Source organism: Anabrus simplex, chromosome 10, assembly GCF_040414725.1.
Source record: "Anabrus simplex isolate iqAnaSimp1 chromosome 10, ASM4041472v1, whole genome shotgun sequence".
In the NCBI taxonomy this organism is placed as follows: domain Eukaryota; kingdom Metazoa; phylum Arthropoda; class Insecta; order Orthoptera; family Tettigoniidae; genus Anabrus; species Anabrus simplex.
In genome coordinates, this window is record NC_090274.1 from 1,011,696 (window position 1) to 1,039,640 (window position 27,945).

General features: G+C 39.3%; 1 protein-coding gene across 1 annotated transcript in view; it reads left to right on the top strand.

The window, feature by feature from the left end:
• LOC136882430 (E3 ubiquitin-protein ligase RNF25) overlaps positions 1-27,945 on the top strand; it is a 36,862-nt gene that overhangs the window by 2,882 nt on the left and 6,035 nt on the right. The window contains exons 4-5 of the mRNA XM_067155074.2: positions 8,769-8,984; positions 17,396-17,623. Of these exons, the coding sequence (XP_067011175.1) occupies positions 8,769-8,984; positions 17,396-17,623 (444 nt within the window). The remainder of the gene's footprint in view (positions 1-8,768; positions 8,985-17,395; positions 17,624-27,945) is intronic.

Consider the following 27,945-nt stretch of genomic DNA (forward strand, 5'->3'; position numbering starts at 1 on the left):
CTAAAATTTTCCAGCTAACTCATTCGTGGTTGCCAGCGTTTCGCCCCCGTGTGCTAGGATGGGCTCATCAGTTGGTACCTAGCACACCTACCAAGACGCATGGCTAGTGCATACCATGGAGGCCACTGCATAGACTAATTGTAGCCACCGGCAGTGCCAATGCACTATGAGAGACTCCGTCTCACCACCAAAATTGATGCCTGCTTGGCCTTCAGATGATATAGATGTTGATTCCCATAGGGAATCAGAAATATTTGTTCCAGATGAGTAAATTTGTAATACCAATATAAATGGTCCGTTATTGGATATTATAAATTTGCCTAGGCTGGCAACCAGGAATGAGTTAGCTGGAAAATTTATAATGTCCAATAACGGACCATTTATATTGGTATTATAAATTTACTCATTTGGAACAAATATTTCTGATTCCCTATGGGAATCAACATCTATATCATGTTATTGATCTGTTTTATGAGATTTCAATATTGTAGGCCTTCACATTTAGTTTTCTTCCGACTCTGTGATTTTAAAACATCGAATGTAAAGGGAGTCCTTCCTTCATGACTCCCCCTTGTCTGATTCTTCAAGTTACTACATTTTTTTCCCTCTTGTTCACAATTTTCCTTGTCGATATGGACCGCTGACCACATGGTTGAACGTCAGTTAATACAATTGAACAATATTTCCATGTTAGCGTTGATATGGACTAAGTAACAAAAGTCCAAATTCTGTTATCATACTGTAAAACTGTATAAGACATAAATGATTGCAAATTGTATCCTCTACAATTTTTTTATATAGTACTTTATGATAGGACCAATAACATAGGTAATTAAAAATTTAATTTTAGACACCTTCTCCTAAACTAATACTTCATTCAATGAGAATAAAATTATTTATAGCCTAAACTGTAGTGCCTTTTTCCCCAACTTTAAAAATCGAAATTCATGAATATTCCTATCATAGCTGGAATGGTAAAAACGTATAAGACATAAATTATTGAAAATTTAGTTCTATATAACTTTAGTTACGTAGTATTTATCAATAGGACTACTAATAACATAGATATTTGAGAATTAAATTTTGGGCTTTTCCCCTAAACTACCATTTCATTCAGCATGAATTAAAAAAATGTATAACCTAGATTGTAGTACCTCATTCGCAGAGTTTAGATACCAGCCCTTTTCTCATGATACGCGAACATACAAACAGACAGAGATGACAGAAAATTAAAAAGTGCATTTCGTTGTTACTGTGGACATGACCAATACAGAAATACCATCCCTTTTAGAGTCTGAACAGTGTACAGACAAAACTCTTATTTTATATTTATAGATTGAAAACCTGTGCACGATAAAGTTCTGATATGACCGCTCTGACCTGGGAACTTGTAGCGCACCTAGGGCAGGGAGAGTAACACGTGACAACACTGGTAGAGTGGTTTAATAGGACAGGTCTGCAAGCTTGTCATTAATAGTGTGTCCGGTATCAGAATGGAAACGTGGCCGATCTCTCCACGCTCAATAGAGGGCAAATTGGGATGGCACGGCACCTTGGTACCAGCTTCTCCTAAACAGCACAGTTTGCAGGCTGATCTTGTGCCGCAGTTGTGAGCCTGTATCGAAAGTACTGGAATGATGGGCAAACAGTGACGCATTGTCCGGCCATACGTCCACATCAGCTCATTGGTGCCAGAGGCCAGCTGAGGCCATCATGCATTGTTAGGAGGGACTGCAGAGCCACAGTTCAAGTAATTACCAACAGGTACAGCAGTGATGACCAGGCCAGCGTTTCCCAGCACACTGTTCATCGAACACTCAGCGCCGGCTGCAACTCTTGTATTCTTCAGCAGTTTACACAGTGCTTTGTGAATGTTTCATATGACTTAGTAGCCCAATCTTGGCATGAAACATACGTCTACACAGATCACATGGAATGGTTGGCGGAGGGCAGGGCTGAGCTTGATGGAGCTTCCGTGTTTGTCGTTTATCCTCTTCACATCATTATCGTTCATCTTCAAACACCATAACTGATATAGAAACAGTGTGGCACCAAAGTGTACGATTCTCAGCAAGTGTATCCCAGAATTAAGTGTTAATTCCAGCTCTTTTCATAGTATGCTTTAGGTGATCCTTTATTTGCCTCAAAGGGGCTCCATGAAGTCGTGTGCCAGAGCAGGAATTGACAAGGAAGCCAGGTTTCACTCGTGCGACGGACATGCCCTATCCATCTGAGACGGTGACCAATTTTGGTAGCCTCAATGCTTATAGAATGCGCTTTCTCAAGGACTGCAAGGTTGGTGACCCCGTCCTCCCATTTGATGTTCAAGATGGATCTAAGTTTTACAGATGGAAGTGCTCTAGCTTTTTGATATCCTGACGGTAGAGGGTCCAAGTTTCACAACCATAAAGCAGTGTTGATATGATGACAGCATGGTAAACCATGATCTTGGTATGCATTGTAAGGTCCTTACTCATCGAACACTATTGCGCATGGAACTGCAGAGTCAACGATTCAGTTGTACACCAATACTGACTGCATTCCACCAAAAGCAGCGCCACACAGTCATCACCACTGGACCGTGGATGATTAGAAATTGGTCGTATGGTCCGATAAATCTAGATTCCTTGTTCATAATGTCGACGGCCAAGTACCTGTACACCGATTTCCATCAGAGGCTATGGCGCGTGGTTCCACGGTCAGGCAGTGACAGGCTGCTGGTGGAATTGTGGTTATCTGGATGATGTTTTCATGGAATACACCAGGACACATTATTCGTGTACACCAGTCCCGAACAGCTATCCAGTATCTGGTCATTACTGGGAACCACCTCCATCCATTTATGTCCTTGATGATGATGACCATTTCCAAAAGGACAATGCACTATGCCACAGTGCCAGAATTGTGAAGGACTCGTTCGAGGAACACTAGAGTGAATTTGCTTCAATGCCGTGGCCCCCAAATAGCCCCGATATGAACCCCATTCAACATTTGTGGTTCAGCTTACAGAAGCGGGTTTGTGCTACATCAAATCCAGTAGTGTACGCCAACTGGAGGACCTGCTGTTGTGCTTGTGATACCAGAGATCCCAGAATACCTTCTGCTCGAGTGGCCACGATTCATCGGGCAAAAGGTGGTTTTACCTAATATTAGGTACGTGTTCATAATGTAATGGCTCATCTGTATAATTTCCAACTTTTATGTTTCTCTTACTGTACAAGGAATAATAACTTGGATATTCACGATTATCATATTTTTTTCAGGAACTTTCAAATATTTCCATCTGGAAAGTGTACATGACAATAATTATAGCAAATATGATTTCCATTTGATTATATCTGATAGATTTTCAATGTACGAGCTTTAATAATGGAGGTATTCATTGATTTAGTTCTTCATTGCCAAGTCGATCAAGAGCGAGCATTGTTGACGTGGAAATATTGTTATATCATTGAAATGAGAAGGAAAACATTTAGTAGTAGTAGTAGTAGTAGTAGAGAAAATTACCAAGTCATGAAAGGAGGGGAAAAATGAAGGACTCTTGACTTTGGGCGTCCTAGTGTCGCTTAGCCAGAAGGAAACGCTGAGATGCCTACACTATCCTAATCAGGCGAATTGGTCGTGCGGTTAGGGGTGTACAGCTTTGAGCTTGCATCCGGGAGGTAGTTGGTTCGAACCCCACTCTCGGCAGCCCTGAAGATGGTTTTCCGTGGTATCCCTTTTTCACACCAGGCAAATGTTGGGGCTGTACCTTAATTAAGGACACGGCTGCTTCCTTCCGACTCCTAGGCCTCCCCAATCCCGTCATCACCATAAGATCTATCTGCGTCTGTGCGACGTAAATAAATTGTAAAAAAAAAAAAAAAAAAAAAAAAAAAATCCTAAGCCCTAAGGCTTATTAAGAGAATCATTGTACAGACTGTTGTTAATAATTGAATCTTTTGGAAGCTAAAAAAGCATTGTCAAAATAATGCATACTTTTTAAACCATAATTCGAGATTTAAGATTGAATTGCATAGAACAATGTAGAATGGAATTATGTCACGCCTCTCCTAGTACTATAAGTACTAACCTTTCAGCGCCGTATGTAGTTCCATAATACTTATAAGAATAACAATACTAGGGTAAGTGCAGCATGTCATTTACCTGATGTAATGGAGGATCAGCCGGTTGGATTCAAGGTTTTTTTTCAGATACCTCACAGTGTATGCTGCATTGGAGACAAAGTAGGGCTTCATTAAGATAAGTTCCAGATTTCACCCCCTTTGGTTGAGGGATGCAGACAAAGAATACACCCACGGTATCCCCTGCCTGTCGTAAGAGGCGACTAAAAAGGGCCCCAGTGGCTCTCAAGTTTGGAGCGTGGGTTTGCGATCGCGGGGTCCTGGCATTTCTTCCAGTTACTTGTGCCAGGCTCCTCACTTTCATCTACCCTGTCTGACCTTCCTTGTTGAACTCTTGTTCTTTTCCGACCCCGACCTGTACCTGTACCTGCTTCAGGTTCACGCCCTTCGTGGCCCTTGTCTTTCTTTGTCCGGTACTTCATTTTCCTAAGTGTCGGATCCCTTCTTTTTTTTCTTCCCCCCCCCCCCCCCTCTCTCTCTCTCTCTCTCTCTCTCTCTTGGGTGGGGGATGTAGACAAAGAATATACCCACGGTATCCCCTGCTTGTCGTAATAGGCAATTAAAAGGGGCGAGCAAGGAATGATGACATTAGAAGCATGAGGCTACTTGCGAATAGTATCATTACATGCAGAACACGTTACTTGCGACTAGTACCACCATTATATGTGATAAATATCATTCTTGATCCGAATTGATGATACTTGATTGGAACAATAAGTTAATTTATTGAATTCACCACCTAATCAATACAATAAGTTTTGTCTTAGTTGATTTACTTTGGCATGTTAACTAAAATAGTACGTGTTTCGCCTTGAATTTAGGCATCATCAGCCATTATCTTAACCTTAAAATAAAATCAGGCACCTGATTTACATATACATGAAATAAAACAATTTTTTTTAAAAAACCTTGGAGAGACTTGAACTAAAATTAACATATGGTAAGAGACTTGTAATGCTGGTTTTAAAGATGTTACAATGAGTGAGGAAATATACAGTTGGTGAAAGTGGTAGTGATATTGACATTAGAAGGCTTCTATTATAATTAAAATGAACAAAGCAACAGTCTGTCATGAACGAGAGATAGGATTGCTAAAAAATTATGTTGGGCGACCAGTGGTTACAACGAAAATGACGATAAAAATCGTATTTAATAAATAATGTAGAATAAAATAATAATGAGATATGGTCAAGTGACGAGCAATTATTTGTTTACAAGAGATAAGTCGAAAGTCGATGGCATATGGTGATGTGGTTCAGTTTGATAAAAAAATACGAAGTTGAAGAACGATGTTTAAATAGGACCTTTATTGACCATCTCAATTTGAATGCGATGCAACAATGATGTTAAGAATGTGGGTTGTTTGACATTCTAGTTGAATCTATAAAAGGAAACCAGAAGCGTGGTGTTAATTGAGTGAAAAAATAGTAATGAAATGTTTAAGTGGAAATTGTGAACACTTACCATTAGACGATGGTGAGGGTAATTTGTTACATTATTAACTGAACGTTGTCGACTGTCGGCTTCTTACTCAGAGTGTTATAGCTGTATGTTTGAGTTGGAGGTGGAACTGTTTGCGAAGGCGTGACTATGGGCTTGTTTGTAGTACTTGGAGGGGAGCTACTATTGGCAGGAGAGATAGAGGGAAGTGTATTGCTGCGCGTATTGTAACGGTGAGATGCCGTTGGAGGGAGCGATATTACAGTGGGTGTGGCTAAGGGTCTATTGGTTGCATTTGAATTAGAGGTACTGGTGGTGAGGGGAAGGGAGGGGAGTGTATTAGTTGTAGAGGAGGTAGGAGGGCTTATTGATTTGAGGTTGAAAACTTTAAGAATATATTGGTGAGGGGAATTGATTCTTGTAATAGACATAAAGTCTGTTCGTACAAGGGGCTTTTTTTATCAATGATGTCATTTAAGTTCTTATCTTTGTTGAAATGTTGGTCAAGGAAAATGAATAAATTTTCATACTCAGTCATAAGTTTACTTTTATCGACTTTCTTGAGGATATGAAGGTCTTGTTCTATTGTAGTAAATTTATGTCCTGTGTCCCTCATGTGGTTGGCCTTTGCGGAAAATTTGTTATGTCTTTGTGCATTATATTGCTCGGCGTATCTGGTGGAGAAGCTGCGGCCAGTTTGGCAAACATAAGAGAAATTACATGTGGAGCATTTTAGTCTGTATATCCCTGATCCAGAGTAACTATTGTCTGTGATGTTAATAGAGTTATGATTAAAGAATAAATTACGATTAGTGTTTTTTGTTGTATAGGCTATTTTTACATCGTGCTTCATTAGTGAATTGGTTATCGGATAAATACCACGGTTATTAAACGTGAATTTAGCGTATTTTGGTTTGACGGGTTTCAATGGGGTTAAATTTGTAGCTAATTTTAATTTGGTTTTGTTGATGATTTTATCAATTATATCTGTATTAAATCCGTTGAATTTAGCTATTTCTTTAATGAATTGTAATTCGTTCTTTAAATTACTGGAGGACATACGGATTTTTAATGCCCTATATATTAGACTGTGATAAGTGGCTTTTTTATGCGAGTTGGGATGTAAAGAATCATTTTTTATGGTTGTTGGAGAAAAGGTGGATTTTCTGTATATTTGGAAGTCGAACTTGTTTGATAATCATGTAATTTTGATGTCTAAGAAATTTAAAGAGCTATTGATTTCATCTTCTTTAGTGAATTTAATGTTGTTATCCAAATTGTTGAGGAAAGATAATGTTATCACTGTTATTGATTTGTTTATCTATGATTGCTATGGTACCATCGACATAACGATGCCAAAGACAGAGTCCGTTGATGTTATTGATAATCTTGCTGTGTTCGAGATTATCTAAGTATATATCAATTTGTTTTATTTCATGTATATGTAAATCAGGTGCCTGATTTTATTTTAAGGTTAAGATAATGGCTGATGATGCCTAAATTCAAGGCGAAACATGTACCATGCCAAAGTAAATCAACTAAGACAAAACTTATTGTATTGATTAGGTGGTGAATTCAATAAATTAACTTATTGTTCCAATTTAGTACCACCATTACGCGATGAACTTTACTTGCGATTAGTGCCTGGTTGTGCTCCCTTTTAAAGCAATAATCGCTACCACCTAACGGCCACGAACCGGTACGGCTTCCAGCTGGGTCTGGGGATTATTATGGGAGTAGTACCATTATATGAAGAACACCATGGATCTGTGTTGACATTATGTGTGATGTACCATGGATCAACATTACTTGTGATAAGTTCCACTATGCGAGAAACAGCATGAGTCCACATTACCTGTGATTAGTAGCACTATAGAAGGAAAACCATGGTTCTGCTTTACCTGTGATTAGTACCGTTATGAGGGGCCGTTGACGTGAAATTTGGACCGCTTTAGACAACAAGCATCATAGATTCGGGATTGTGCTTTGGAAACAATCCCCCCTTGGTCATTGTATAGGTAGTTTTTAAATTACTTTCTGGGAAGGTGGGGCATTGCAGGTCGGATCCACTACTTGTTTTAAATTCATAATCATTGTTCTTCTTCTTTTTTTTTTTTAATTCTACCGAGCTCGATAGCTGCAGTCGCTTAAGTGCGGCCAGTATCCAGTATTCGGGAGATAGTGGGTTCGAACCCCACTGTCCGCAGCCCTGAAGATGGTTTTCCGTGGTTTCCCATTTTCACACCAGGCAAATGCTGGGGCTGTACTTTAATTAAGGCCACGGACGCTTCCTTCCCATTCCTAGGCATTTCCTGTCCCATCGTCGCCATAAGACCTATCTGTATCGGTGCAACGTAAAACAAATAGCAAAAAAAAAAAATTTAATTCTAGTCAGTGGATTGAGTTTGGAATTATTTTTAACTTTTAATATTGTGAGTTGGATCGGCTGATTATTTTGTATTCATAGTCATTCATTCATTCTTCATCATCAAGTTTTGCATTCTGGCCTGTGGATGAATTTTGGATTTTTAAATTGTCATTATATTTCATCTCATGTATAGACAAATAATAAATATATTAATAATAATATTTCATCTCATTTCGTACCATTAGCAACCAATGACCTAAATGTTAGGCACCTTTAAACAACAATCATCATCATCAGAGCAGAGATCATTACTCTGTTTGGCTGTGACCCCCATGTTGTGCCCTTCAGCTTCTGCACAGTCACTTCCTGCTTGGTATTACGGTACAGTAGAGCTTGTTATAGATGAGAGCTCGATCTAGAGTGACTGCTAGATGTAGTATTCCAATGGTAGGCTTTCCTATGTAATTTGTAAGTTTCTAGTTGCCTGCCTCTTCCTTATGTGGAAACTGTAGGTCTGTTGATTTTTTCTCAGATTTGGTTTTCCCTGTTGTAAATGGTGAGTTCTTTCAGAGCTTCACACAGCATCTACTCAAAGGTCTTGAAACTGGTGGCTTGGACAGTGATAACACAGTCACCTGCTTTCCTTGAGGCAGTGACTGATTATAGGTGTAGATGTTAAACCTTACGCATTCTGCTTTGTTCACCACCTGCTTCTTTGATCTAAAAGATTCAATTTAATCTCCTGCCTTTTAGAGTGATAACACAGATCTTTAATGAATGTAGTAGTTTGCTTGCACTCTGAATTGCCGAGTCAATCAGTTGTTTACTCCTTGCAGCTTGTGAAGGAGCACCTTACTGCCAGTAATCTGCCATCATGTCAGTGTGCCATCTGCTTGTACGGTTTCAAGGAAGGTGACCACTTTACCAAGACACAGTGCTACCACTACTTCCACTCGTATTGTCTCGCTGCACATGTTACCAACACGGAGAGGAGCTTCCATGAAGAGCAGGAGAAGTTACCAGCCTGGCAGCGTGACCATAAGGGTTACCAGGTGAGTGTGTATAGCTCCCAACCCAAAGTGTAATAAACGCACCTAAAGTTGCATGCTTGGTAGTTTTTGCTATGATAATAGCAGTAACCTTACACTCCTGCTGAGTATCACCGCCTTTCTCTCACTCTCATTCCTCAGCCATCAACTTGGAGTTGGAGTTCAATTTGTTTACTCGCATTTAATCCAGTCGCTTCAGGTTTAATGGTCCCACCAGTTTTAATTAATGTATCCTTGCTCATTTGTCTGTGATTTGTTTTATGGCTGATGATGACATTTAAATGTCGAAACTGATCCCATGTTAAATAAATGTTGTGAATAACATCTATACAGCACATAATTAGTATTGAATAGGTTGAACCTTACAAATAACTCATCTCCATATATCTTGTAAAAAAAGCTTCCTCCGGTCTGTCCAACATATGAAAATCCACATTGTGAGCATGTCAATCTGTACACTCCAGACCCCGTATGTCGGTTTTTGTTATGATTGACTTTATTATGATTAAAAAATAAGGTCTGGTTCATGTTCGTCATTCGAAAAGCTAAATTGGAATTATGTTTCTGAAATACATTTGCGATCTAGCGGATAGCTGGGTTATAAGTGAAAGTGGCTTAATTAGTTTTTTTTATTTTGTCTGGCACTAGATTTGTGGACAGCCTATTCTTAATTTTATTAATTAGTCGATTGACCATTTCAACTTTAAATTCATTAAGTCTTGCGAGATCTCTTACGTAGTTTAAGTCAATTTTTAAGTTTTTAGGGGACATAGGAATTCTTAGAGCTCTGTAGATTAAGCTATAGGAGGACGCTTGTTTATGTAATGATGAGCTATTTATGGTTACTATTGATTGTGTAGGTTTTCTACAGATTTGGATTTCGAAGGTGTTATTCGTACACGTAACTGTTATATCCAATTTCAGGCATCCTAGCTGACATTTTTATGGACACAATTGAGCACACGAAAATAAAGCAAATATTAAAGGTATAAATTTATGGTTAAGATATGTGGGCAACACGTTTGTAATTATAGATAAAGAAGTCACCAGAAGTAATGAAATATTGGAGAGCTTAAATAACGTTGATCCCAACTTGAAATTCACTAAGGAAGACGAGCCTAATTGTTCACTTAAAAAAAAAAAAAAAAAAAAAAAGAATCTAACAAAGAATTCAGCTAAGGATAACATGATGGCAAGCATAATTGGTGGTCATACAAATTTTAGTGAAAAATGGAAGGGTATGTATAGGTACTTTAAGGCAGAAACAGGTTCCAAGAAGGACATTCCAGGAATCATTAATGAACAAGGGGAGTGTGTATGCAAGGATCTTCAAAAGGCAGAAGTATTCAGGCAGCAATTTGTAAATATTTTTGGTTACAAGGATAATGTCCAGATAGAGGAGGTAACTAATACTAAAGAAGTATTAAAATTTATCTATGTTAACAATGAAATTTACAGTAAGGTACAAAATTTGAAAACTAGAAAAACAGCTGGAATTGATAAGATTTCTGGGTATATACTAAAGGCAATGGGTTGGGATATTGTACCATATCTGAAGTACTTATTTGATTATTGTTTGCATGAAGGAGCTATACCAAATGAATGGAGACTTGCTATAGTAGCCTCTGTGTATAAAGGAAAGGGTGATAGACATAAAGCTGAAAATTACAGGCCAGTCAGTTTGACATGCATTTCATCTAAGCTTTGGGAAAGCATTCTTTCTGATTATATTAGACATGTTTGCAAAATTAGTCACTGGTTTGACAGAAGGCAGTTTGGGTTCAGAAGAGGTTATTCCACTGAAGCTCAACTTGTGGGATTCGAGCAAGATATAGCAGATATCCTGTATTCAGGAGGTCAGATGGACTGTGTTGCGATTGACCCATCTAAGGCATTTGATAGGGTAGATCATGTGAGACTAGTAGCAAACGTGAGTGCTATTGGACTAGAAAAAAGAGTGACTGAATGGGTGGTTATATTTCTAGAAAATAGAACTCAGGGAATTAGAGTAGGCGAAGCTTTATCTCACCCTGTAATAATTAAGAGGGAAATTCCTCAAGGCAGTATTATTGGACCTTTATGTTTTCTTATATATATCAATGATGTGTGTAAAGAAGTGGAATCAGAGATAAGGCTGTTTGCAGATGATGTTATTCTGTACAGAGTAATAAATAAGTTACAAGATTGTGAGCAACTGCAAAATGACCTCAATAATGTTGTAAGATGGACAGTAGGCGATGGTATGATGATAAACGTAGTTAAAAGTCAGGTTGTGAGTTTCACAAATAGGAAAAGTCCTCTCAGTTCTAATTACTGCATTGATGGGGTGAAAGTTCCTTTTGGAGATCATTGTAAGTACCTAGGGGTTGTAGTAAGAATGTAAAGGAGAGGGCATATAAGTCTCTGGTAAGACCCCAACTAGAGTATGATTCTAGTGTATGGGACCCTCACCAGGATTACTTGATCCAAGAACTGGAAAAAATCCAAAGAAAAGCAGCTCGATTTGTTCTGGGTGATTTCCGACAAAGGAATAACGTTGCAAAGTTTGGGCTGGGAAGACTTGGGAGAAAGGAGGTGAGCTGCTTGACTAAGTTGTATGTTTGTAGGGGAAAAAAAAGAAAAAAGCTACATTAAGTTGGTATGTTCCGAGCTGTCAGTGGAGAGATGGCGTGGAATTACATCAGTAGACGGAATAAGTTTGAGTGATGTCTCTATAAGTAGGAAAGATCACAATATGAAGATAAAGCTGGAATTCAAGAGGACAAATTGGGGCATATTCGTTCTTGGCGATCATTTAAGAAAAGGCTAGGAAAACAACAGATAGGGAATCTGCCACCTGGGCGACTGCCCTAAATGCAGATCAGTAGTGATTGATTGAAATTTAAAGACAGGGCACTGGTTCACTTCGATACAAGAGGACTTAACAGTAATGAAGAACATGAGAAAAGGTAAATTCTTAAATGAACTAGAAACTTTATATACCGTATAATATCTAATAGCACCCACACTGTTTTTTCGAAAATATTGCCTCCAAAATTGGGTGCAGGTCTTATTTAAAATTTTGGGAAATTTATATTTCCGAATGCGCATAAATCGGGCATCACCGCCGGCGCGGCTTGGCAACAATGCTCTCTCCGCTTTCAGTATACGCTACTTCTGTGCTTGGCGTCAGTCTCACGCACGTTCTCAGAGTATCGACATGAATTCCACAAAGCGTTTGCGATCTTTTAATGCGAATGGGAAACTGAAGGTAGTTCGGGAAGCCGAAATTTAGGAAATGCGATATTGATGAGTTCATGTATTCGCAATTGGAGAAAGAAGAAAAATGTGCTGTAAACATGTAGTGGTGATCGTAGAGCTTTTCGTGGACTGAGTGTACAGTTTCCAGAAATTGAAAAAAAAAAAAAAAAAACTTTATAAATATGTGACAGAAAGGTGGGAATTGGGATATGATGTGTCAACCGAAATGTGTCGGCTAAAGGCATTAGAAATCGCAAAGGAACTTTCATCAGAAGGGTTTAAGGAAAGCCGAGGATGGGTTTGTAATTTTTGTAAAAGAAATGGGTTGAGCATACAGAGACATACCTCAATTTCACAGCCTCTTCCTGGTGCCTACGATGAGAAGTTATTGTCGTTTCAGCGTCACATAATTCGGTTGTGGAAGGAAAATGCATATTTGCTTTCCCAAATTGGCAATGCAGATCAGACGCCAGTCTACTTTGAAATGCCAGTGGACAGGACTGTGAATGTTAAGGGTGCGAAAAGTGTTACCATTAAAACAGGTGGTAATGAAAAACAGTGGTCTACGGTATTGTTGTGTATCCTCACCGACGGAACCAAATTGCCGCCATACATTGTTCTCGAGCGAAAGACGCTGCCTAAAAATACACTCGCTGGTGTTATCGTCAGATCTCAGAACTCTGACTGGATGGACAGTTCACTTGTGGAAGTCTGGGTAAAGTGTGTCTGGCAACGTCGCCCTGGTGCATTATTCGGACAGAAGAGCTTGCTTTTTCTCGACAGTTACCGCGGCCACACAACAGACGCTGTGAAGAAACATATCAAGGATGGGAAAACTGACCTAGCAGTCATTCCCGGCCGGATGACATCTATGCTACAGCCACTGGATGTCTGCGTGAATCGTCCATTTAAAGCATCCTTGAAACAGCTCTATACAGAATGGATGGTGGCTGATAATCACACACTGACGCCAACTGGTCGCATTCAGCACCCAGAAGTTCAGCTGCTGTGTTTGTGGATTTTGATGGCATGGAATTGTGTCCCTGGAGACCTCATACGGAAGAGCTTCAGGATATGTAGCATTTCTAATGCTATGGATGGCAGCGATGACATTTTGTGCGAAGTTGATGGTGATGAAAGTTCCAAAGTTGGTGCTGATGATGATGATGATGATTATTATTATTGAACTCGTTGGATATCGTTCTGGTTATGTTTGTTTACTTTTATTTGTATTTTCTGATCATTCGATGTGTGTTAGTAAAGATTGTAAATAATTTTGACTTCACTTTTTTTTAAATTTTGTTCTTTCAAAATAAGGGTGCGGGTCTTATTCGGTGGCGGGTGGTATTCGAGATTATACGGTATTTTCTTGGATCAGATTTATAACAAAGATAAGAATCTTAATAATGTCATGGACGTAAAAAGCTCATTACATGAATCGACACCCGATTTGTTGAATATGGTTAGAACGAGTGAAGATAAGTTCCCTCGTAAATTCATTTCTATAGGTTCTACGTCAGGCTCACTCCAGCCAATCAGAGTGGCTCCCCTACTTTAACAGCTGTGACGCATAAAGCTCCACCTACCCCCTATTTTCCACGTTCCCTTGCCCCTCCCCCTACATAGTTGTAACACTAGAAGCAGAACCAAGAGACAAGCTAACACTGCTATAACAGGAGGACGTATACAACATTCTAGGCATACATGTAAGTAACAGTTCCAGTCCAGTAATAATGGAGGACCTTTTAACTTTTCCAGGAGATTAAAATTTCTTTCAGTTTCTACGTCGTCATCTACATTTCACCTTTTAGATATTTTTAGCAGCAATTCCAGCTAATGTCTTATTTTATATGTCTCTAATGACAAACTCTGCATTCTCACCCATTATTATTTACGACACACCAAATACGGATTTTACAACTCACACAAAATTATATTTTGTACAAATGCTCATGTTTATTCAGTTTGGACACAAATTTTAACTATGGGCAAGATCTTCGGTGACTATATTGGAATTACTTGCTTGAAAATATATAGGTACCACACGTCATAGAAGGACGAAGATCGAGTTTTAGCTTCAGAAGCATAGTTTTGGACTGACGTTGATTTTTAATCTATTTTATCATCACAGGTTTTAATTTAGTGTTGTCCATATGACTGTATTGTAGTTTTAGCTTTACAATGTTAATTGTCTACTTTCTTGTTTCTCATTTTTATTTAATATTTAAGATTAGCATTTTAAGTTTGACTAAAGGCTAAAGATGCCCTCTAGATAGGGCGAAACATGTACCATTAATCTATATAGCTATTTATAAATGTAACCACTGGACAGTGGGTTGTATTGAATAGGTGGAACAGTAAAAATACCTTTGTTATTTCTTATATGAATAACTTTCAATACGGAAAAAGTCATGAGGATAATAACCTGTAACATACCACTTAGGGCCGGTTCTACCACCTGCTTGTGAAGTGGCTGGCTTCTGTCCGGGAGGTAAACTACCTGGAGGTGTAAATCAGCTGGTACTTTGCCTTGCGTGCAACCACCTCCGCGCAAGTGCTGGGTAGCTAGCCGGAGCTAGACAACGATATACGGAGTTGGCTACACTGATTTTCAGCGACTTCTCGCTTTCGACTGTGGTGCTATCTATCATCAGATGTATGAAGCTCATTTCTATTGTCTTATTTTCCTGTGTTTGCATCTGCTGATTATCACCAAAAAGCCTAATAAGGGGAGTCTTTAAGAGTTATGGACAATGATATATGTCAAGATTTTGTAATTTTAATCTATTAGCTTCAAAATCAATACCTAATTGGGATTAAAATCTCGATTACATTTTCTTATGCCAGCTATAACCTGTCATGTAAGGCAGCGTTTTTGGAAAGTATTCTCGTAGTAGATTGGTCAAGTCGCTCGCTCCGTAATAGAAGGTACGCAGGTTTTCATCATCTTTCTAATTTACATTAAAAAATGTATTTTCGTTCCCTGCCGTCGTTCTTAACTCTGTTTTTTTCGCGCTTCCATATATGTACATACACCCACATCTTCCTTACGGACTTATTGCCTTTGAGCATTCTATCTGTAGGCTTCTGTGAATTGATTAAGTATCTCCACGATGCTCTACTTGCACCTAGCTCTGTGACCTCGTTTAGTTCCACATGCTTCCATTTATTGATAATGCATTAACTTTATGAAGATAAAGTTGGAAGGTACTGTTAAAGAACTAATTGGGGTAAATATCCATTCATAGAAAGAGGAATTTGGGAATGGAATAGTTTCCAATTTCTTCAAAATCATTTACAAGAAGACTATGTAAACAACTGATAGGGAATCTGCTACCTGGGCGACAGTCCTATATGCTACATTAATCATAACATCACTTTCTAGGGTAGCACACATATAAAGGGTTTTCCTAGTAGGCATAATATTGTGATTAAACATTTCAATGAAATATACTATTAACAAAAGAACGTATGACCGGGCGAGTTGGCCGTGCGCATAGAGGCGCGTGGCTGTGAGCTTGCATCCGGGAGATAGTAGGTTCGAATCCCACTATCGGTTTTCCGTGGTTTCCCATTTTCACACCAGGCAAATGCTGGGGCTGTACCTTAATTAAGGCCACGGCCGATTCCTTCCAACTCCTAGGCCTTCCCTATGCCATCATCGCCATAAGACCTATCTGTGTCAGTGCGACGTAAAGCCCCTAGCAAAACAAAAAAAAAGAACGTATGAAAAGAGACATACAGATTATACAACGCCAATAATGAAAATAAAAAAAAGATTTGTCATAATGAAGGCTCGAACTGCATACGTCATAGTACGAAGTGAGTGCATTAACCATTACGCTACGAGAAAGGTTGGTGTGATTGGGATACATACACTAAGTTATACCTGGTGTCTGAAAACTGAAAAAGTAGAAAATTAAAGCCCATTTGAAATTATTTCCAAATAGGTTTTGATTTTATATCCTTTTAGTTTCTTTGCGAAAGTTTGATGTATAAAATGTGTTCCTTACGCTACCAATGCAAGAGGCTGGTGTGACCGTTGCAACTCAAGGGCAGCATTAAATGTTCAAAATCCTGCAATACAGTATCGATCACTGTTACAGTATCATGCTTTTTTCAGAATACTAAGCTAATTTAAGTTGTACTGTATGTCACCAGAAATACAGCTAACAATGTACAGCTCTCAAAACTTGCCTGGCAGGAAAGGTCTTATCGGGCCCTCGAAGTGGCCGATAAATTACGTGCCGGGTAACTACGATTTATGCTGCCGATAACGCTACCTAGGAGTGGTCGAACAGAAACATCCTTTTACACAGAGGGCAAGATATGTGCTACTTTACCAGTAGATTACCCTGGTAGCAGGTAGGGTATTCCACAGCCTCGCGGCAGTGACTACAAAGGAGCGGTTGTAGGTCATGGAGTGACTGAGAGATATTGTTAAACAGGAGCCAGATCGTGTATCGTGGTTATGATAGGAGGAGAGGTAATTAAATTTTGAAGAGAGATAATTCGGTACACCTGTGTGACCTCAACATTTCTTACTCTGTCTCTCCTTGTCTTCAGTAACTTCATCTCTCTGGCCTGAATTTTACTCCCATCTCTTGCTGTCAGAGTCCAAGTCTCTGAAGCATACGTTAATATAGGGGTACAGTACATCTTGTACATTATCTCTTTACATTTCATAGCAACTTCTCTGTTCCCCACCTCAATAAGTTCTTTATATTCTGGTAGAACATATTTCCTGCTTGTACCCTTCTGTTGATCTCCTTATCCAACCTTGCATCTTCATTATTTCACTTCAAAATATTTTTGAAGTATTCAACAACCTCCTTCTCTTCCTCCTCTTGTCATCACCACTGTTTTGCTCTTCTCCACGCTGATTTTCATACCATATTTCTCAATATTGTCATTTAAAGCCTCTATTTGGATTGGCACCTCTGTATTGTTGATTCCCCAGATCACTGTCATATGCAAACAACATTTTCATATCCCCTTCCATATATCGCCTTTGTTTCCTTTAGAATTTCTTCCAGTAGCGGAATTAAATCCAAACAAGAGTATTCTTGTTAGTAATCAGTCCGTTAAGTGGCATTATTTCTAACTTGGCTATGTTTTCTAAATTCCTTCCTTATTGAAACATAATTGATCTGTGAACTGTTCATGTTTTATAGGTATTGTGTCCCGTGTGCCGTGAGGTAATCGCGTGCGATCTGGAGGAACTGAAGAGTGCACCTCAGCCGCTAGACGTAGAAAATGCTCGACACTTCGAATTAAGCGATGAGCTGCGGAGTTTACAAGAACAGATGGCAGCATTGTTCAGCTATCAGAAACAAAGGGGTGGTATCATTGATCTCGAAGCAGAAGAATCAAAACTCGTACTCGTCACAGATCCCCAGAGGGTAAGTTTATCTTTTCAGTTGTTCATTGTTGGCCCTGTAAAATTTTGCTCATTTGTTCACTGGTTTTTGTATAGTTTACAGTGATTAAACAGTCAGGTCTCGACTCTTGGAATTTCTACCCATGAGCAGTAGTTATGTTACTCTAACAGAGAACCTAAGTACAAACCACGCTATGTTACATACAGAGACATAAAAAACATGGACAGGAATGAACTACGTAATGATCCATATAACCAATCAGTGACAGAATGTGTGACTTTCATGGCATGGGCTCAAAGTTGAACATTTTCAAGTCTAATTTTGGACCTGCAGGACAAACATGTCCCTAAGATGCAAGCAAGAATTACCCGCTGCTCTGCTCTGTGGCGGCTAACGACCAAGACAAGATCTGTGGTGGCCCTCTGCAACAGTTCTATCAGGTGATACAGGCATGTGCAAGACAAATAGGACATTGAACAGTGAAGAATATACGAAAAGTAAATGCAGCTACTAACTCGACACAGACCTGGAAAAGACAACGGTCAATAGGCATAGGTAAAGCTGGCTACTACAAAATGACCTCGATAATGTTGTGAGATGGACAGCAAGCAATGATATGTTGATAAACGGGGTTAAAAGTCAGGTTGTGAGTTTCACAAATAGGAAAAGTCCTCTGAGTTTTAATTACTGCATTGATGGGGTGGAAGTTCCTTTTGGGGATCATTGTAAGTATCTGGGTGTTAATATAAGGAAAGATCTTCATTGGGGTAATCACATAAATGGGATTGTAAATAAAGGATACAGATCTCTGCACACGGTTATGAGGGTGTTTAGGGGGTTGTAGTAAGGATGTAAAGGAGAGGGCTTATAAGTCTCTGGTAAGACCCCAACTAGAGTATGGTTCTAGTGTATGGGACCCTCACCAGGATTACTTGATTCAAGAACTGGAAAAAATGCAAAGAAAAGCAGCTCGATTTGTTCTGGGTGATTTTTGACAAAAGAGTGGCTTTACAAAAAGGTTGCGGGGTTTGAGCTGGGAAGAACCGGGAGGAGACGAGCTGCTCGACTGAGTGGTATGTTCCGAGCTGTCAGCGGAGAAGTGGCGTGGAATGACATTAGTAGGCGAATAAGTTTGAGTGGTGTCTTTAAAAGTAGGAAAGATCACAATATGAAGATAAAGTTGGAATACAAGAGGACAAATTGGCGCAAATATTCATATATAGGAAGGGGAGTTAGGGATTGGAATAACTTACCAAGGGAGATGTTCAATAAATTTCCAATGTCATTGAAATCATTTAAGAAAAGGCTTGGAAAACAACAGATAGGGAATCTGCCACCTGGGCGACTGCCCTAAATGTTGATCAGTATTGATTGATTGATTGATAGAGCAGCTCATTCCAACCCTGTCTCTTGATGACTTAAATAGCCATTTTTCTCAGTGTAAGTGGGGCCAATTCTTTCCCCATGCAGTCACTAAATTCTGACAGTCGTCATCCTCAAAGTGACGAGTTCAAATTTCAATGATTACGGGATTCCAGTCATCTACTTTAACACCTTGCAGGCAGGGTGCCCTTCACACCATTCACTAGTCCTGTTCCCAGCCACTTTCTAACTACTGTATCTCCAAAGCATACAAATAAACTATCAGAACTTTTGAAGGACTACTGTGCTTTTATCTGGAGGCCTTCCTGAGTACTCCTGATAGTCCGAATAGCAGCAATATTAGGGGATCGGTTGACTGATTTCTTCAGCTCATCATCATGAATTCCTTCCAGCGAGCCGGTAGGATGTTTAAGGACGATGTGCCTCCTGGTATGCTTCTTTTCTGTCTAGGGCATCCCATTTTTCTCCTCTCTTCTCTAGGTCTTCTCTTATCTGGTCTAACTACCTTTTTCTAGGGCATCCAGTTGGTCTTTGTCCCAGAACAATCTTTTCAAAATACTTCCTTGTAGTTAGTCGCCTGCATCCGCTTAAGTGTCCTAGCCACTTCGGCCTTTCAGCACTCAGCCTTTCTTCCATGGTCAGGTTGACCTGTAGGTCACTTCATATCTGATCATTCCTAATTCTGTCCTTCCTTGTTTTCCGTACAGCTGTTCTAGGGAACTTCATTTCAACAGCTTGCAGTTGACTTACTTCTCTTTTATGTATGATGCAACTCTCCAGACTATACATCATGATGGCCAGGAGATAAGTCTTGATGTGTGTTTGTTGTTTAAAGGGGCCTAACATCTAAGGTCATCGACCTGAGATAAGTCTTAAACAGGGTCTGTTTAGCCCTCTGAGGAACTTCCTTGTGCCATACTATGTTCCGTATTTGATGGAAGCAGTTCAATCCCTTTTGCACCCTGTTCAACACTTCGTTCTTGGCACTTGCGTCATTTGATATTGTACTCCCCACATGCAATCTTCTCTCCCTCAAGGGTGAGGGTACAAAGTGTATTTGTCCTGCTAACTTTCATTACCACTGTTTTGCTCTTGCTCACAGTTAACTTATATTCTTTAAACTTGGTGTTCCAAAGATCCATATCCTTTGAACATCTTTCTCAGTTTCTCCCCAAATGGCTACATCATCAGCAAGAACAAATGCATTTAGATCTTCCTTATCTATTCCCTTCTTTATAATAGAATACATGAGTGAAATGAAGAGCAATGGGGAAAGAACTCCCTTATTGGACACCACTTCTTGTTTTAAACCATGGAGATCTTCTGTCTCCTACTTGCACACTTGCACAACCATCATACATCTGAACTTTTTTAATTAGTACCTCTGAGATGTTATGTTTTTTCTAAACATTCCCACATTTTTCCTCTCTCCACCCTGTCGTATGCTTTTTCCAAATCCAGAAACACTTATCAAGTACTTCCCTTTTTCCCCAAAACTTTTCCATTAACTGTCTGATTGAAAAAATTAGGTCTGTGGTTCCTCTATTTTTTCTAAATATATGTTGTTCCTCTTCAAATTTATCTTCCATTTTTCTCAGTCTCTGTTCCGTAATCTTCTCCATTACCGTATTTCCCGGCATAATCGTCGCCACCGCGTAATCGTCGCATCCTTTATTTTCAATACAAAAATCGGACTTTAAACATTTAATCGCATAATCATCGCACGTCCAAATTTTGTTCACCAATCTGATTAAAAGGTAGATGGAACTGCAATGTAAGTTGCTCATGAATGTGCAATTTAAATACGTGTATGGTTTATGGGCAATTTGGCAACACAGTCACATTTGCGAGATGTTGCACAACGTATAAATAAATAATACCGGTATATGTACGGCGCATGGCTTACCGGTAGGCTACCGGCAGTTTGACAACGTGGTCGCGAGACAGTGTACAATTTATTCACCACCTACATATTATGAGTTCTCCTTTGAAATACGTATGGCTGTAAGTTATCGCTTATCGGCAACGTTGCCAGGAAATACCAACACACACTTGTCTTCTAGTAGACAAGAGGTCTGATAGAATTCTGCGTTATTACAACCACCTGCCCCCCGGCGCAACAATCGCGAAGGACCTTGGCCTAGCAAGCGACCACTGCTCAGCCCGAAGGCCTGCAGATTACAAGGTGTCATGTGGTCAGCACGACGGATTTTCACGGCCATTATTCTTGGCTCTCTAGAGCGGGGCCACCATCTCACCGTCAGATAGCCCCTCAATTGTAATCACATAGGTTGAGTGGACCTCGAACCAGCCCTCAGATACAGGCAAAATTCCTTGACCCGGCCGTGAATTGAACCCGGGGCCTCTGTGTAAGAGGCAGGTATGCTACCCCTACACCATAGGGCCGGCTCCTGCGTTATTGCACAGGAAGTGAAATCCAAGACGATAACGCAGATTTCCACGGAATTATTCAGCTCACGGTCAGCCAAATTATGTCTCAGTTGTCATTGCTAGACTCTTATCTTAGTACTACGTCATAAGTGTCCGGGCATGGGATGAAAACTTTTACCCAAGCAGTCAAGATAATTATTAACTAATGGTATTAAAGTTTTATTTTATAAACTCGTCAGTAATGTAATGTAAAATCATCAATAACTGGGAAGAAATATTAACCTAATTACCGTATGTTTAAAAGAAATTGAAAAAATGAATGTTTGTTACTGACGTCTCGGAACACAGTCAACTACAGTAGATCTACATCGCGTAGCTAGAGCGATGTATGAAGACGTCCATGCTCCGCTTTGCGCAAGCGCAGTAGTGTGTCACAACCAACGAGCTCAACTGATAACAAATTGCTGCATGCTTCCTTGCTGCCTAACAGTAATGGCTGCTCTGGAATGGACAGATCACAGATGCATTCATTTGTTTGTGACTGACGTGATTACTGTAGACATGTGTGCGTGAGTTTGTGTTTGGGGTGTTTGTAGAAATAATTCATTTTCATTTTCAGTGAACAATTACGGAAAGTCATTTATATTGCAAAACATTAACGTGTGAAGCGTTCATAAGTAATTATGGGTAAATATAGAAACTATTCTGCGGGCTTCAAGCTAAGCGTAATTGCCTTCGATGAACAGCACGGGAACAGAGCTGCAGAAAGAAAATTTTCAGTGAGTGGAAAGTTGGTGTGTGACTGGTGGAAATTAAAAAACAAGCTGAAAAGCACAAACCCTTCAAGACGCGCGTTTAGAGGTCCTAAAACAGGGAAGTTTCCTATAATTGAAGAAGAAGTGTTTATGTACGTCAATGAAATACGTAGTAATGGCTGCAGTGTATCATATGAAATGTTACAAATTAAGGGACGGGAGGAGCGCGCAAACACAACATAACTCAGTTTAAGGCGAGTCGTGGGTGGATTAAGGGGTTCATGCGACGACACAATCTGTCAGTGCAAAGGAGAACAACACTAAGCCAAAAGTTGCCTGCTGATTACACGGATAAGATTGTAAATTTTCACTGATTTGTCATACGTTTGCGTAAGGAAACTTCGTACTTGCTTTCTCAAATCTGTAATACCGATCAGGCTCCAATCTTTTTTGATATGCCTCGCAACAGCACTATTGCTCTAAAAGGATCACGGAGTGTATTAATGAAAATCAGTGGTAGTGAGAAGTTGCGATGCACAGCAATGCTAGCCATTACAGCTGACGGAAGAACATTGCCACCTTACATCATTTTCAAGAGGAAACCGATGCCTAAGAATATACAGTTCCTCCGTGGAATTCATGTACGAGTGCAACCAAAGGGTTGGATGGACGTAGAACTCGTGTTGGACTGGGTTAAAACTGTGTAGGATAGAAGACCCGGAGCATTACTAAAACAATCAGCTCTGCTTGTTTCAGATAGTTTCCGAGGTCACCTCGTGAACAAAGTGAAGCAACTTCTCAGTAAAAATAAGACACGACAGATAGTCATTCCTGGTGGCCTAACATCTACTTTGCAGCCACTAGACGTATGTATTAATAAACCCTTTAAAGACCACTTACGTCGATTTTACGACGAGTGGATGATGAGCGGCGATCAGCAATTGACGCCCGCTGGAAATATCAGGCGTCCACCCTTGGACTTGTTATGCTCGTGGGTGATGAAGAGTTGGGATCTTATACCACCTGAACTAGTCTCCAAGAGCTTCAAAAGGACTGGGACTTCGAATGCACTAGACGGATCCGAAGATGATGCAATGTGGCAGAGAGACGAAGAATCTTATTCTGGTATTAACAGCGGCGAGGACGGCGCATCAGATACTGAAACCTGCGATAGCGACACAGAAGATTTGGAATAAATAAATACTGGTATTAAAAATTCTTCGTACAATGGTCGCACCTTTCTATTTTTTCAAAAATTTTGATATAAAAAGTGAGACGATTATGCCGGGAAATACGGTATTTTAAGGCATTGTTACAAAAGGGTGATGCCTCTATAATGGGTGCACTTCCTTCTACTTCCTTTTTTTAAACAAGGGTATTATAACTCCTTTTTTTCCAGTCATCTGGCAACTTGTTCTCTTTCTATATAACTCCCCGTGTTCAATGTAGCCACTGTATTCCAGCTGCCTTAATCATGTCTGCTGTTAGTGCATCTGCTCCTGCTGACTTCTTCACCTGCCCCAAAGCAAATTAATAATAATAATTTCCCTGCTAGTGACAATAGTCCATTTCAGTGTTTTAGGGGTGTTATAGGAATGTGGCTGAGAATTCTGCTGATAGTATAAGTTTGTCTGCTCAGCTACATACAGTGGAACCTCGATTCTCAGTTTTTGGAGGGACCACAAGAAAAAACTTACAACATGGGAAAACGGAAAATCCGGGAATGAATGAAAACCATCAACAACTTGGCTAAACATTACGAAAATGAAATATTAATTTTACAAACACTCCTAAACCAAACCAAACCAAACTACAGCCCCAATGGGTCTTTCCCTGCCAAGCGACCATTGCTCATCCCGAAGGCCTGCAGATTAAGAGGTGACGCATGGTCAGTGTGACTAATCCTCTCAGCTGTTATTTCTGGCTCTCTAGACCAGAGTCGCCATCTCACCATTAGATAGCTCCTCAATTAAAGGTAGTCATGTAGGCTGAGTGGACCTGGAACCAGGCCTTATATCCAGGTACAAATGACTGGGAATCGAACCTGGGCCCTCCGGGTGAGAGGCAGGCAAGTTAGACCGCGGGTCCGGCTTCAAACATCAATTACGAGTATGCAAGTTAAAAATCTTGATACTTTATATTCAGTTTTACTGGGGAAACTTTGTCAGTTTCCTGTGAAAACATCTCTCAGTTCAGCAACTGTGATCAGCCAAACTCTTTGAAAAAATCTAATAATGCCAAGCCAAACAATGTACCACAAGTAATTTTTAATTCTCTAATCTAATAAAATAAAGCATATTAGGTACAAAAGCACCCAACATGATGGCCAAAATCCCTTCTTTTCTTAATTTTCCATTGTAATTTGGTCTCCAGTATACTGTTCGTAGTCAGTTTCTGGAAATTTTGTACCGCGTAAATTAGGCCTACATCAAATTTTAAAGGTTATGTTGAACTCGAGAATGTGGTTTTGAATGTATTGATTCTCAAAAGTTCTCAAATGCATTATATTCAGTTCTGCCCATCACTAATCACAATCAAATTGGAAAGAGAAAAAATATCATCCAAACATCAGAAATTATGGCTATTGGCAACCTTGAGCTCATCCGGAAAGGGCGCTCTCTGCACAAATCAGTACGAGTTAGAAATGATACAAACTTTTTAAATAACACAAAAACTTAAAATTCCCAGTCTTGTATTAGGACCAAAACAGTAATAGGCCATCCCAAGACCTCCCATGGCTTTATGTATGTAAGGTGCAACATCTGTTCTGGTCTCGATATAATTGTATTACAAGTCATTAATCTCATTTTTGATCCGTATTGGCGATACAATTTACAAAATATACATTTAATGTTAAGAAAATTGTATGTAATATAATTGTATACGATACTAGATTTGTGTTAAGAAGGAGCAGTTTCGATTCCTGCCTGAAAGCCCAGTGACAATATAGTGCCCTCAGGGAAGTGCCAAAAATATTTTCAGCGATACAATCGAGAAAAGTTAAAAATAAAATATAAATATATAATGTGGATGTTTTACTAGTACGAACATGTGACGAAATTCATTCAGTCTGCAAGTAAAGCTGTCGAAATGTGCTCTGGCTCCTTCCAATTGTTGTGGCCACTCTGCGCTTTATGATTTCCGAGGATTCTGTAAACAATACCCTTATGCAAGTTCACCGCCAATCACTTTTCCAGTCCCGGTACAGTACCTGCTCCAGTTATCACAATGACGGGGCTTTAACGCCAAGATCCACAAGTACGCTGTAGCCGTCCTTTCGTGAGATACAGTTTCTTGAAAAATGCTTGATAGAGGATTTAGCCTTGATGGGACTGAAATTTCTGAAGGGTCGATCCGGGAAATTATATCTTCGAGGAATGGATAATGTGGGATTTTTACGTGATTTAATTAGGATGCTCGAGGGACCACGTAATTTGAACGCATAATCCGGGAAAACTTAGTTTCCGGAAACGAAATATGGTATGTTTCTGTAAGTAGATGATCTGGAATACGTGAAATTCTTCTGTAACGATGGATATGCTGTTCGCTCATTTGGCTCACAACCAGAAAAATATTTTTCCTATAACCTGTAGGCTACTTCAAACCCATGTATTCAACTTGCCAGGTGTAAGCATATTCTCTTTGCCATTCAGAAGAAAATTGATGCAATAATTTTGTACCAAATGACAATCAATTTGTGTTTGTTTTTGAATGGTCTAGGATGTGTTTCTTTCTCTGTAAATATGAATCATCATCCTGAGATCTGAAAAATGCACACTTTGCCATGACCCTGGAAGCAAAATGGATAAGGAACACCTGCTACATTGCAACAAACTTGATATGACAGCCAGAAATTCAAAAAATCTTACTTAACTATACTGGAACACAAGAAAGCCGATGGATTGGAATCCGGACCAGCCATAAGATACTACTACAACAACATTTTTCAAATAATTTACATGGCCTATTTTTCACTTCTAATTTTAGTATTTTAAAAAAAGTGTGTTAATTACGTATAACTGGCACAATGAAATCAATACCTGCATTTTGGCTGTCAGCATTGAGGCTCGTCCCATCAGCATAACTCGGATGTAAATATAATAATAAGAGAGAAAAAGTGCACAACAGGACAGTTAGTTACACACTGTTATGATTGAGAATTTTTTAAATCCTTTTCCAGGATATTATATAGAATAGTATGACCTACGACTAGTTTGCAGTACATCAGGACATAACCACTGCTCTAACCACTAGTCTTTGATGACAAAATCCACTATTTAAAATGGCAAGACATCAAATTGACAGAGTAATTTGATCGTACTGCAGAACTGGAAATAAAAAATTGATTGAAAATTCTCCATCCCAATACCACTACGTAACGTTTTATTCAATATAGTCATTTCAGTTTGTAAAGAATGTGAATCCAACAAGAATAAAAGCTGCAACACCCCGACCAGTCCTCTGTACCCCTATTCCCCCCTCTCAATTTCTGATTCCCAACCTCTCCTGCAACCTGAACCCCACCATCAACCTCTGCCATAACCTAACGTTCAGTGTACTGTACTTTGTCACCGGCATCAGACTCCCTTGGAACTGTGTGGAAGTTGGAAGGAGAGAGTGGGGTAAGTTCTGGTTACATCTTTGCTTTTTGTCCCACACACACACACAGCAGTTCAGATTTTTTTATATTTCTCTTTATTCCAGGCATTGGTCTGATTGGTATTGTCAGAACACCTACTGGGCCACTCTATTTCTGCAATAACTATTGATGTCACCCTCAGTCACTCACAAGTGTGCATAAGTAATAAGATAAGAATGGACTCCACACAATAACTCACCAATTCAAAACCAGAGCACAACATTTTATGACATATGGACACAAGTGTCACCAAGCTTTCCGTCAGAGATTGATTTAACATGTGTTTCCTTATCTTGATATCTTGGCATGTTTGATGTTTTTATTATGCCAAGGTTTAAACTCATTGTACAATATTTGTGGACATAAGTGCCACCAAGTTTTCTATCAGGATTTGATTTACTATGTAACCTTTTCAGATGTCTTTGTTTGTTTCATGGTCTTTTATGTTTTTAGTTGTGTCATTTTCATATCTGCCAACTTCCCCAATTTAGGCGGGAAACTACAAATATTAGACAGTTTTTTCCGCCTCCTGATTATTCAATTATTTCTCGTGATTTTAGCTTCTTTTTTGATGAACGTCAAACTTTTCTTTTAAAATCCTGTCATTTCAGCTTAGTACACCAATGGCCGGAAGTCTTTCACAGAATGGCTGCTTTAAAATGAAATATCGACGTTGATTAATAAGAGAAATGCGCGCAGATGTGCAATGTTTATTGAAACCTGTTTATCGTGACGGTTATATCGATTGCCAGTCTCTCGTTCTCGCATGCTATGTTTGTTCACAATTAAGTATTTATTTATTTTCCACCTAGTCGATACAATGATTGCTTAAGGCAATTTTTAATGGTCAAAAGTGGTACATGTTTCATATATTATCAACATCTTCAGCCACATAACACTGTTTAGATGAAAAATATATAAAATTGACAAAGTAATGCTTTAGAGGAAGTGTCCTTAAAATTAACATAAGATTGTTAATCTATTAACATAAGATGTGGCTGAAGATGTTGATAATATACGAAACATGTACCACTTTTGACCATTAAAAATTGCCTTAAGCAATCATTGTATCGACTAGGTGGAAAATAAATAAATACTTAATTGTGAATCTATTGAAGTGCGATACGGACCATGAAGCTGATTTTATGTAATGCTATGTTTGTGTTCGTTCACAT